A 12272-nucleotide genomic window follows, 5' to 3' on the forward strand; every position below is an offset into this window, starting at 1 on the left:
CGGTCATGGCCACACTTTGAAGAGAGCGAGCATGTCAGAAGAATTGCCATCGCGGAATCAGGCACATCAAATATTGCCGAGTAAGTGCCATATAGCCGCTGCTCAAGTCAAACTTGTTTCATTAAACCGATCTCCAGAGTCACTTATTCGACAACACGTCGTGTGACAGCATCATACATCTTGCATCTAAAAAGGGTATCTACCCCTCACACAGCATTCTTCTCCGAAGCGCTGTGCTCAACGTACTCATCCACAAGGCCGACATCAGCACGCGCCTGCTGGAGGATAATGGCGTCCTCAGCACCCGTGCGGCTCCCAAAGATCTTGTCCATCTCTTCCAGCGTCACACCCTTCGTCTCGGGCAGGCAGAACCAGACCCAAATGATGCCACCGCCGAGGAAGACAGCAAAGAAGATGTACGTTCCCCATCCCCAGCCGGCGAACATGGCGGGCACATAAAACGCCACGGCAAAGTTGTTGAGCCAGTTGCTCGATGCGCCAATAGACACGCCCTTGGAGCGGATGGACAGGGGAAAGATCTCGGAGATGAGAACCCACGAGCAGGGTCCCCAGGTAGCACCAAAGGCGCCGACGTAGATCCATACAAAGACAACGGCGACCCAGCCGGCCACAGGGTTGCTGGCCCACTTGTCGTTGAACTTGGCGTCGATAATGCCGGGGATGACCATGGCGATCCACATGACGATCGAACCGACAATGAGCATTGGCTTGCGACCGACCTTGTCGATGAGTGGCATGGCGGGAATGGTCGAGATGAGGAAGATGACGCCCGTCACACCGCTTGCGAGGAGAGCCAGGGTCCCGCCAGTCAGTCCGAGGCTCTGGAAAACGTCCGCAGAGTAGTAAATGATGGCATCGATGCCGCTGGGAGTGGTCAGCACTGAATTCTTGGAATTGTTGTTAGACCTGATCATCTTACCTCCATTGCTGGAAGAACATGACGAGCCATGCCGTGGCGACTCGCTTGAAGTGGTCCCAGTTCCGCAGGATCTGCCAGTACTGCGCCATCTCCCTGCGAAGCACGTTGGTGTTCTTCTCGGCGAGACCCGGGAAGTTCTTCTGAAAAACGCGCTGCTCGAACAGAACTTCAGCCCGAATTTCCTTCAGCTCCGTCTGAACAAGCTCATCGCTCTCGGGTAGGTTGCGAAGGTAGGAGAGAGTCTTGAGAGCCTCTTCGTCGCGGCCCTGCTTGGCGAGCCAGCGAGGAGAGAAAGGAAGCCACCAGATACCGACAGCCAAGAGGACAGCGGGAATTCCCTGGATGTACGAAGGGAGGCGCCACGCGAGATCAGTCTGACCTTCGCCAATTCCGCCAATGTAGTTGCTGCCATAGCCAACCCAAAACGAGAGCATGATGCCGAGAATGGTGCAAAACTGGTAGAACGACACAATAAAACCGCGGAGCTCAGGAGCAGAGAGCTCGGCATTATAAAGGGGTCTGCAATCGGTCAACAGTCGAACGCGTCGATCATACTGCATTCATCACTTACCCAACACCGCTGAAGGTTCCGACGCCGATACCGGTAAAGAAACGGCCGGCATATAGCATCTCGGGCTTGTGGAAGGACGCCCCCGTGTAAAGGAAGCTACCAAGGATGACCCAAAGACAGGCCGAAAACATGGTGTACTTGCGGGAGAAGACCTCGCCAAAGATTCCAGCTGTCACAGAGCCGAGAATACCTCCAAGTTGAAGGACAGAGGTCAACCAGCCCTTGGCGCTGGACGACTCAACAACAGTGGGGAAGTTGTCAATGAAGCGCGTCATGACAAAGGATTGCCCGAGAACACCCTGTTGATAACCATATTCAAAGCCTCCAAAGCTAAGACGTCAAGTCAGCACGTTGATCTTGCCACCGGTTCAAAGGCTGTCGTGCCACGTGGGAAGATTCGGGCGAGATCCACCACGCCTGAGAAAGGACATACGATGCGAATAGAGCAATGACAATAATCTTGGGATTGCTCTTGAGTGTCTTCCAGCGGTTCTCGAAAGCGAGCTCAGTACGCTCCTGAGCCGCAGTCTTGGGCGCGTTGCTGATGACAGCCATGGTTGCCTATGTTGCGATGATAGGGGCCGAGGCGAGGATGGCGCTGCTGACGAGGTAGCAGTGATGGGAAGAATGTATTGCTTGAAGGCGAGGGAGGCAGCCGGATCTCGAGTCCAGATGAGCAACTTCTGGCTTTATACATTTCTGCTGTCGAGATTTGCTCCCTCCCCGCCTGGCTCAACGGTGTTTCGTCCGCACCATGAATTGCCCTGGCGCCTGGTGGTGGCCCGGCATTAGGTAACTTTGCTCCACCACGGGTGAAAATTGTCTTCCCCGTGGTGCTCCAGATGCTCCACGGTTCCCCGAAACGTGGAGTTGCCCACCCAAACCCAAGGTTAACATCCCATGGTGCTTGTCCGATCCCCGCGACATTTCCTAATGTTTGACCAATAACGGGGTATCGAGGGGTGCAGTGAATGACACTGCAACCCAAAGAACCTTGATCTGGGCAGGGATGGGTCGGGACGCTGTGGTGCTCGTAGGGGAAGTCTGTAGCCTACGATGCCGGGCAAAATTGCAATAGCCTATTGCTGCCAAGCGAAGCTAGCTTTTGTTAACCGTGCAGGAATGCCTGCCCAACATCGTTCGGGCGCCCTCGCAGAGTCGTGAGCCAGTAGCCTATTATGTCCTAATCAGGCTAGCTCGTATCATCGGCAGTCAGATCAAGGCTGCGACGATCGATTCTAGGCCCTAGCGCTTGCAAGTCTCGACATCCCGGCGACCAACATCCGTGACAAGGGCGCATCGTACTCGTCGATCTGTGGGTGATGTGAGAGGCGGGGCTCACGCAGGATGGAAACAACCATGGAGCGACCCGTCCTGCATGGAGATGAGAGACGCACGACCTCAATAATCAAAATCAATGTCGTGATCCTCTCGAAATGCCTGCCAGATGCCGTTGAGGCTCGCGGTCTCCCGTTGTAGATCCACCCCAGCGTCTCGAGAAATGCGCTGCAGGCACTCTTTGACGGCAAGTTGCTGAGCCAGGTGCGTCATCTCCTCGGCAATCAGCAGCAAGGCACCGATGATGATAGGATCCCATTGCTCTCTGTAGGTATTCCATACGGCGTTACCGGCGATCTTCTCCGAGTGCCAGCTCCGCGATTCAAACGGTCGCCGAGGCCTGATAGCCGCCGACAGGCCAGGTCTCGACTTCAAGAGCAGTAGGCACGCCAGATGCATGTTGGTGTTGCTCTGCAGGGAGATTGGACTGCTGTATATTGCCACGGGGAAGCCCGGGTCGTCTGTGTTCAGGGCTGCTGCTTCGAGCGCCGTGGTCTCGAGGATGGGAACCGCGTCTTGGGGCCGTGTTTGGTACCAGTGGGTACAGGCGGCCCAGTACGCAGACCATGCGGACTCGAAATCAGTTGATGCGTCTGGGGTCTGGCCGACGAGTGGGTCTGTGTGTTCAGCGGGGAATACAGACGGTCTGCTATTGACGAGGTCTATGCATCTGGCGAGATGGCAGATGCTGGCAGTATGCACGTCCTCGGGCGACGAGCTGGATGCAGCCAAGGATTGACGGCGGCGAACCCAGGATAGAAGATTTTCTGAGAGAGGCCTGCTGGTGCGGATGGAGTTTGCTAGCTCTGACGAATATGCTCCATTAGTACGTCTCGCCACGCGACAACCCCGGGAGGTTCTCGTCACCAAGACTCTGGGTTGATCTTACCTATCTTGATCTGAAAGCGGGCCAGTGATTCGAGGGGTTCCTTGTCGCTATGCAACAAAAGATCAGACGGTTCGATTTGAGGATGGCGCACCATATTATTCGGCCACCGGGAGGGCGGCCTGCCAAAGAACCCTCCCAGTGTCACCAAAGAGAGTGCAACATGGGCCACTGATGCGTCCTGCGTCGAAAGCTCGTCCAGTAACTCTCGTTCCTTCTCGCTCGTGTACATGTCCGCCGGAGGGTACAGTGAGGGGAACATGGATCGACTCTCGACGACCAGTGCAATGGCTCGCACTATGACATCCTCTCTCTGGGCCAGCTCCAGGACATCGACGGCAAAAGTGGACCGCGGTGCGCTTGAATCAACAATTGGAGCAATGTCGTATCGAAAGCAACGGAGGATGTCAGCACGCTCCGCAGATTGCGCAGCAGTTGTATTCGTGAACGCATGAGTCGTTCCCACGTGGGCCGGCGTGAAGACTTGGCGGGCAGAGGCAGCGCCTGGCGACATGCTGTCCGAGGTGGAGACATTGTCAACGTGGACGCGGCCATGGCGTCTTGCAACTGGCTTTCGCGTTGCTGTCTCGCCGACAGATGCCGACGATGGGGAGGATCCGCGTCTTGGGGTCGGCAGTGGTGGCTCTGATGATTCGTGTCTGGCAGGATGACCCAGATGTCCGTTGGGCGACCCTACGGGCAACGTCTGCACGTCGGCGACCCAGGTCAATGGCTTGTAGAGGCAGGTCACATTCCTCTCCTGGCAGCTGCCACACGAAGGCTTCTTTTCGTCACCTGAGGTGAAGATGAGGTCAGTTAGCGATGGGAAACAAATGGCGGCGCATATGAGGGGTCGTGTCGGTTGTATCCGAGATATGGATGACGACGGGAGCTTACATTTCCGGTGTCGCTTTCGACAAGGGATGCACCCCCTACGCGAGCGTCGTCTGATTTCTGGAGGAGCTCCTGTGATAGACGCTGCAGTCTTGTTGGATGGATCCGCTGCAGACATGGCTGGTGCAAGCGGACGAGGTGTCTGGGAGTGAGAGGCGATGTTGCTCTGTGATAGCCTACGCTGGAGTTCCGAGGATGAGATTTGTCCGGGGCAGTGAGAATCCTGTGGGGCACTCAGGGAGGGCAGAGGGGAACGAGCCCGGCAGGAGCCGACCCTGCCCTGGAAGCCGAGAAACAGAGGGCCTGGGGTCAGTGAGATGTTTTGGCGCCAGTGACTAATTAGCGCTAGCGCTAGGGGCCTTCCATCTCTAGGTGTGCAGGCACCTTACTATCCTACCTTCGTTAGGGAGGCCTGGACACCTGGATTGCCCCTTCCCGAACATACCTACCTACCTGTCGCCAGTCTGCCTGCAGCTTTCCACCGCGAGCAATCATTATCGCCAAGTTCCATGGCCCATTGCGTCTTGCATCAAGATTCACCATCACTTTCCTTCTCATGACGACGTCAGATGAGATGGACGGCTTATCCGCCGACCCGCGGTTCCTCGAGTTACAAGAGCAGCTGAGGGACGCTGTCTTTGCTGGATTATCCACGCTGAGTCCGAGCCGCTGGGCGACTCCAGAACCTCAAGCGAGCCCCGCTGCCACCCACGACAACAGCGAACAGCCGCGGAAGAATCGACGTCTGGACTACGCCAGCACCAGCATTCCTCAGGTCCGCCTGATAAACTACCTCCGCAACTGGGTCACTGAATGTGCACCGTACCTGGACAAATTCGACGAGGCCCGGCATTTTCAGATCCAGGTGCCCATCCTAGCACAGAAATCACCGGCACTCTTCTACGCGATTCTTGCCTTCTCAGCCCGTCAAATGGAGAGACGGAACCCCTCGTTGCCTGAGAGCTACGACAGCCTGGAGCTGTACCAGCAGAGCATCTTGGCATTGGGCCCTAGCCTGCAGGCGAAGGATCCAAGCATCCTTGTGACCGCATGTATCCTTGCGGTCTTCGAGCTGATGGCTGGCAGCTCCAAGGACTGGCGTCGACATCTAGAAGGTTGCGCTGGACTCTTCGAGTTCTTTGGGGTCAACGGCTTCTCGGGCGGCCTTCCTCAGGCCGTGTTCTGGTGCTATGCTCGGATGGAGGTTTGCGGCGAGATTATCTCCTCCGGAACTGAGACAACCATGCTGCCGCTCGACAGATGGATCCCCAGACCGGACAACACCGCGAACCATGGGTCGCCCGAGGAGTCTGGACATGCTGCCGACACCTACATTGAGGAGCTCTTCTGGCAGCACAGTAGAGGTTCCTGCGACATGTACGCCAACTGGGCTCTGTATCTCTGCGCCGAAGCGTGCAACCTGCGATATCGACTCGTCCGATACCTTGGTCTCGGAGAACAAGACGAGTCCGATAACAGACCATTCACCAAGCGATGGGAGCAGCTCTGGTTCAGGCTGCAAAGGTGGTACGACCGGCGTCCTCGTCCCATGATGCCCATTATAGACGCCAAAGCAAAGACGGCAGAGGGCCATCTTTTCCCCACGATTCTCTTCTCTCACTGGGCCGCCATATCGAGCAACCAACTTTATCATGCCGCCTGCATCCTCATGCTCGAGATGCGCCGCTCGAACAGCGTCACGCCCGAGTTCTCCGCCGTGTGGCATGCTCGCCGAATCTGCGGCATATCGGGCTCGAACCCCCACCTCGGCAGCTTGATCAACGCTATCCAACCTCTTTACTTGGCCGGCAAGATCTTCACGCACGTCTCCGAGCGTCGCGAGGTCGCCAGAATTCTTCTCCATATTGACCAGGCTACCGGTTGGGGCGCGCTCTGGCGATTGAGGGATCTGGATGCCGAGTGGGGCTACGAACCCGACGAGATGTTGAACATGGTGAGAGGTGGTGCGACCTCCCCCACAGCCGTCGCGTAACAGCTACCGATTCGGTATGGCGCATCTTGATTGTCGGTGTGGTCGCCAGTCGCATCGCCCACCGCAAAGCTGGAGCCTCAAGTAGGCTAACGGCCCCACAAGGAGTCCAGCATTTCGTGAATGACATCGGTCGTCACGCCCCAGCAAGAAGGCTTGGTGACACAGGTTCAGCGATATCCGACGCACATGATTAAAAAGAGCATTTCTCTCACATGGAATAGCCCAACATCTCGGATCCTCAAAATTGGTTCTTCGAAACACCACCAGAGTCGCCAATTCGACAGAGCGACACCACTACAGACTGTCATCCTGCATTCAACACTCGTCACATACATCACCCACGATGAGCGCCCGCCGACCCGTCATCCACGTCTTGGGATCGTTAAACTTGGACCAAGTCTCCTATGTCTCCCACCACCCACATCCAGGCGAGACCATGACGGCCTCGGGCTTCGAATCAGGCTGCGGAGGCAAGGGGGCAAACCAAGCCGTCGCTTGTGCCAAGTTGTCACGAAGTAGGACTCTTGAAGACCCCAGTGTTGATGTTTTCATGATTGGGGCTGTAGGAGGAGATAGCGCCGGGTCCGGGCTCATCGAGAGTCTTGCCTCGTGCGGAGTGGACACCAGCATGGTTCGGGTCAATGCCTCTGGCGGCGAAGACTCTCAAACCGGCATCGCCATCATCATCATCGATGAATCGGACGGCCAAAACAGGATCATTTTATCTCCCGGCGCGAACCGCTCCGTTGGTTTTGACCACGTCCATCAATCTGTTAGCCTCAAGCCAGACCTCCTGATTCTTCAGATGGAAGTTCCCGCGCCCACTGTTCTCGAAAGCATCCAGGCTGCCAAGGCTGCGAAGGTTCCTGTTCTTCTGAACCAGGCGCCTGCCATTTCATTGCCTGCTGAGGCATATCAGGGATTGGATCATCTGATTCTGAATGAAACCGAGGCTGTGCTCGTCGCTGACGTGGCGGAATCTGAGCTCGAAGATCCGTCGTCACTGGCTACCGTTGCTGATCAACTCTTGCAGAAGGGCGTCAAAAACGTTATTCTTACACTAGGTGCCCGCGGTGTGTTTTATGCTTGTGAAAGTGGCGAGAGGCGGCTGGTGCCGGCCCTCAAGGTCGATGCCATAGATACGACGGCGGCTGGGGACACGTTCATCGGAGCTTACGCTGTGGCTTTTGCAGAGGAAACTTCACGAGGTGAGGATTTCAAGATCGAGGACGCTGTTGCGCGAGCTATCAGGGGATCGAGCATTACTGTCTCTCGTCGAGGAGCTCAGACGTCAATCCCCTGGAGGAACGAGTTGAAGGAATTGGAGTTATAATACCAAGAACTCGAACTCTGATAAAAATGTTAGATCAAGTATGGATCACACTATATTGCATTCATCCCCTGGAAGATTTCGCCCACAGCTGGGCCTTGGGTGCCTAAATTTAGCCTCAGTACATACACTAGCCACCGCCTGCCAGGATAGCTTAGCTTATATCTAGGCAGGGACTAGCCCAGTTCATAAATGCCGGTGGGTATGTCTGTGAGAAATCCGTAACGGAGAGGCATCTTGATTTACTGTCCGCTATGTTCTTTGTCAATTAGCGACCTGTATTTTCCGCCACTCGGCTGGCGCTCGTACAAAGTATTGAGGCCAAATTTGGACACTAAAGGGTGAATCGATTCTTCTCCCTTCTGACATGACATTGTCCCATACTTTGTTCGAAGGCTTTGGTCGGCAGCTGTGGTTATGTTCCGACAACTTCATACCGTCCCTTAGACTGAGTCAACAGCCTGTATTAATTAGAACCTTCCGCTTCGCTAGAATAAATCAAGCTTACGGGGCTAGAAATTGAAAGATGACTTTCGCAATGAGGGATATTATGGACCTGAGACAATGGGAGTTTAAGGCACTAAATCCATTCTCTGCGTCATTTTTGCTATCAAAGTCGTAGACGGGCTGGGTTCGGTAATGACTGCAGGCAATCTTCTGTAGGTCCCGGAGATAGTGGATGGGGTGGCATTACGTCGATGTGCTGTGTCAGATATCGATGACAGTGGTTCCTGACTCCTATCTACTCCAATGTCATATTGGACGTGCGAGATTTCAAAGTAAGTGCAGGAAACCACAGAGTTAAATCAGAGAAGCTGGACACAGTATGTTGATCATTGAGGCAACTACAAAATCGATCAACGCATCGAAACAACGAGAGATTGCAATTCTTTGAAGAGCAAGAGAACGACGGCTGCCACCATGTGACGTCTTCCTGGCTACTGATTCAGAATTGTTCAATCATGCAGTCACCGATCTTGGTACATTACGCATTGGGCTGTGGCGTCACAACCACCCTGCGCCCTGGCCCCGAGCATCCCCGCCATCCAGAGTTGTATCTTTTTTTAATTTGGACTCTTCATCTTTTACTTGTCCTAGAGTACTTGTTACATCACCAACAAATTGGACAGAAGACCCAAGGATCAACTGTCCCCACTCTCTTTTCATCCCGCAACGCCCCATGTCGGCCCCACCCACGACATGGTCATTTCTACTATCGCCAAGCACAAAACATGAAATTTAATCAAAAACATACAACATCGGGGATTCGCTGGTGGTCACCCACCCAACTACTGGTCCAACCCTTACTGGCTTATCTATGGGAGAGCGGACGGGATCCCGAGTTTTCCAGTAGGTATGGTCGTATGTAGTAGCCTCACTCCGTTTGTCTGACTATAATGTGGCCAGTCATGCCCCAGATCGTGAGAGGACTAAGGAAGTTCAAGTGAGTACAAGGCTATTCGCCTTCAGTGAACTGCTAAAAGAATGAGCAGAGATCTATCTATTTGAAACCGAGGAGTTTAGTCTTAAGTATGACCAAGTATCCTATAACCTATATACCGCCGTAATAATAAGGTATCGCGCCGCTACCTTTCGCTACCTTCCTTAGTACCTAGAGTGCTATTGCTACGACCTGGCAGCTTCCAACGGAGAACACTGTCAGAGACTTAGTGTTGCTAACACTGTCAGAGAGTTAGTGTTGCTGCTAGCAGAAGCTTAGGTTGTGATTCTGAGACAAGGTGGTGTTGTGACGCGTTGCGCACTCATTACAATGAATACAAGGTAAGACTTGGATTGATCACTGTCGTGAGAAAGAATGTATCTACAATTCCAGAATGTCCTTCCTCATAAACTCGTTCATCATGTCCCTGTGGTGTTGGTTAGGGAGTCCATGTTGGATGGCTCACTGTTGGTTGTTGGCGATCCATGATACTAGGATCACGGTATGTTATCTGGTGAACCAAATCCCTGGCTTACTGTTAGGTCCTGGATGAGCCCCCCAGGCTCACCGGTCGGTCTTTTACCTGTTGTTCCCATTTCGGCCGAGTGAACAGAGTCTTCCTGTTCGGAACGGCCTGGCCCCAAATACCTTGTCTGGGCCGCCAGGTTCGTATGCAGCCCGATTATTCTGGGGTTTCTCGCCCGAGATGACCTCTCAAGTAGTAGGGTCAGTCCTGCGGATTTCCGGTAGTACACACAAGAAAGCAGGGAGGTGTTCCTGGCAGAAAACCTGTGCTCTTAAATGGAAAGGCCGAGCCGGAAAAAAAAGGCACAAAGTGATTTGGCTTCGCGTAAGGATGCTCAGCCCTGCCAGCCCAATTTTTCTGGCGCGCACTCTTGCGCGATGCCCTTGATCTCTTGTGCCATACACCTGCACAGAGTGCTCGGCTCGGGACGACTCCGAGGTTTGGCTCGTGAGCAATAACATTGAAATCATCATCCGAGACTTTTCTTGCTGTTTTCACAGTCCCTCTTCGTAGTTCCCAGTGTATGCCCTCTCTCGCCTTCTTTTGGGTTATTACCATCGACATTCTCCCGCTACGATGAAGCCCTCTTCTTCGATAGCTGTAGCTCTTTCACATTCTGCTTCACTATATTTGATGTTTAACCTCCGTATTTGTTCATTCGCTTTCTTGATATCAACGTGGGTAACCTCGTCAAGCTTTGTGTATGTTTGGTGAAATTCATACTTACGTGATATTTCTCCTTGGTTCACTCTCTTATTCAGCTTCCTTCGCTTCATTTACCGGACTGCACAACGGCGGACGTTTAGGAGCCTTGCAACGAGTGACGGATTGCGACTGTTGATCTTTTGGGGATCTATCAACAAGTAGAGTGATCGACTATCTGCTTAACCGTGAGCTGACGGCCCTCCTTGTAAACAGTCTTTTGTAATGCTTGCCCCCTATTTCTTCGTAAATCCTCTGCCAGACAGCATCTGCCCCGCCACCACCTCGTAGTCCATCAACGGTCTTAACAGTGGATGCTGGACGTTCAAGTCCGAGGCCCATCAGAAGGTTCGGGTCCGACCCATCTGTCCGTGCTGCTCGCTGCAACGGAACGGAGAATTATTTGACAATTCCCAATTGCTTTTTAGTCGTTTCCCGGCCGCGGTAAAACTAGATCCAGAGCCGATTCTCTCCCACGGGCCTTTTGCCGAAAATTCGAGTTTAAGCGAAAATTCTCAACTTTGCCGAAAAATACAAAGCCTGGACCACCAACAGCGGCCATTTTTCCACAAGTGATCCGGCCCCCCGCAGTCCTGCCTACATAAACCTTCATCGCCAAGAAACCACTAATAAAGCACATTTCGGGTCACCTGCACCTGGGATCCTTCGAATCCGTCAAAGCTATGATCTGAAGGAGGGTCTGAGGTGACCTATCGCCAGCCAAGTTCATCCACCGCATCTGAGCGATTTAGTCACCTCAAATACAAGTATCTTCTTTCTGCGTAGGGAGCAGGCAAAGATGTGATGTGATATCACAAAGAGCAGAAGTAAGGCTCCGATGATTCTCCTCCGGAAATTCAAGGTATCGCGTGTCACTGGAGTCATGTCATCCAACATGGAGTCATGACTCGTTAAAAAGCCCACCACCCTCGTTACTCGACACCGGCCCCATGGGGAGGTCGAACCGGCGGTGGAAACCAAGCATCATTTAAGTGGACCGAGAACGTCAGTCAGTAAGGTAGGCGGGTGAGTTCGATCTATCCATTACGATGTACCGTGTCTGGAATGCTGAACGGGGTTCAAAATAGCGATCCCTGCATTTTATCTCTCCTGTGCAACTTTCACCATGTGTAGACTTTGGGAATTCTATAATGATACCCCATGGGCCGATTCTGTAGGATATTGTAACCCCATAGGGGACCAGGATTCGTCTACTAGGTACATTTTGGCTTCACCCTCGTGGCTACCTTCAAGATGACGCCTAGAGGCACTAGAGAGGCTTGTCAATACACAAAGATGCAGATGCTAAGGCGTTCCAATGCCATGAAATCATTGAGCCGAGCTCGCGATGTGGCTTTTCGTAACGAAGCCGAGAATATCATGAAAGGGCCGATTGTTCAGCATACCTTTGGATTTGTGTTGGCAGATTCTCCGCAACATTTCGGACAATGGCCTTGGCGGTTGGGCCCAAGGGTCTGGCACACCCCGCCCAAGCGAGATCCGGAAACCCTACAGTCATGCTCTAGCGCTTTAGTCCACCGTTGTGTCGGTCCGAATGCGCTTCTAGTCAACGAAGCGAGTGAATGTTTACTATTTCCTCATGGCCCTGTGTAATGCGGTAATGATGGGGTTGGCAACATCGGCGGTGGTC

At 53.5% G+C, this 12272-nt stretch overlaps 4 protein-coding genes across 4 annotated transcripts; 2 read left to right on the forward strand and 2 right to left on the reverse strand.

Moving 5' to 3' along the window:
• Positions 1 to 206: 206 nt before the first annotated feature.
• D7B24_008249 (uncharacterized protein) lies at positions 207 to 2066 on the reverse strand (the record flags this gene model as incomplete). Its single annotated transcript, XM_028642341.1, has 4 exons — positions 207 to 885; positions 941 to 1459; positions 1512 to 1841; positions 1945 to 2066. The coding sequence occupies 4 exons, from the start codon at positions 2064 to 2066 to the stop codon at positions 207 to 209; spliced, it is 1650 nt and encodes a 549-aa protein (XP_028493880.1).
• An 846-nt stretch (positions 2067 to 2912) lies between these two features.
• Positions 2913 to 4747, reverse strand: D7B24_008250 (uncharacterized protein; the record flags this gene model as incomplete). Its single annotated transcript, XM_028642342.1, has 3 exons — positions 2913 to 3655; positions 3739 to 4530; positions 4672 to 4747. 3 exons carry the CDS (start codon positions 4745 to 4747, stop codon positions 2913 to 2915), a joined length of 1611 nt encoding a protein of 536 aa, XP_028493881.1.
• Positions 4748 to 5185: 438 nt separating this feature from the next.
• Positions 5186 to 6622, forward strand: D7B24_008251 (uncharacterized protein; the record flags this gene model as incomplete). Its single annotated transcript, XM_028642343.1, has 1 exon — positions 5186 to 6622. The coding sequence occupies one exon, from the start codon at positions 5186 to 5188 to the stop codon at positions 6620 to 6622; it is 1437 nt and encodes a 478-aa protein (XP_028493882.1).
• A 343-nt stretch (positions 6623 to 6965) lies between these two features.
• D7B24_008252 (uncharacterized protein) lies at positions 6966 to 7955 on the forward strand (the record flags this gene model as incomplete). Its single annotated transcript, XM_028642344.1, has 1 exon — positions 6966 to 7955. The coding sequence occupies one exon, from the start codon at positions 6966 to 6968 to the stop codon at positions 7953 to 7955; it is 990 nt and encodes a 329-aa protein (XP_028493883.1).
• Between the last annotated feature and the right edge of the window lie 4317 nt (positions 7956 to 12272).

Source organism: Verticillium nonalfalfae (genome assembly GCF_003724135.2).
Source record: "Verticillium nonalfalfae strain VnAa140/NRRL 66861 chromosome Unknown scaffold_71, whole genome shotgun sequence".
NCBI lineage: Eukaryota > Fungi > Ascomycota > Sordariomycetes > Glomerellales > Plectosphaerellaceae > Verticillium > Verticillium nonalfalfae.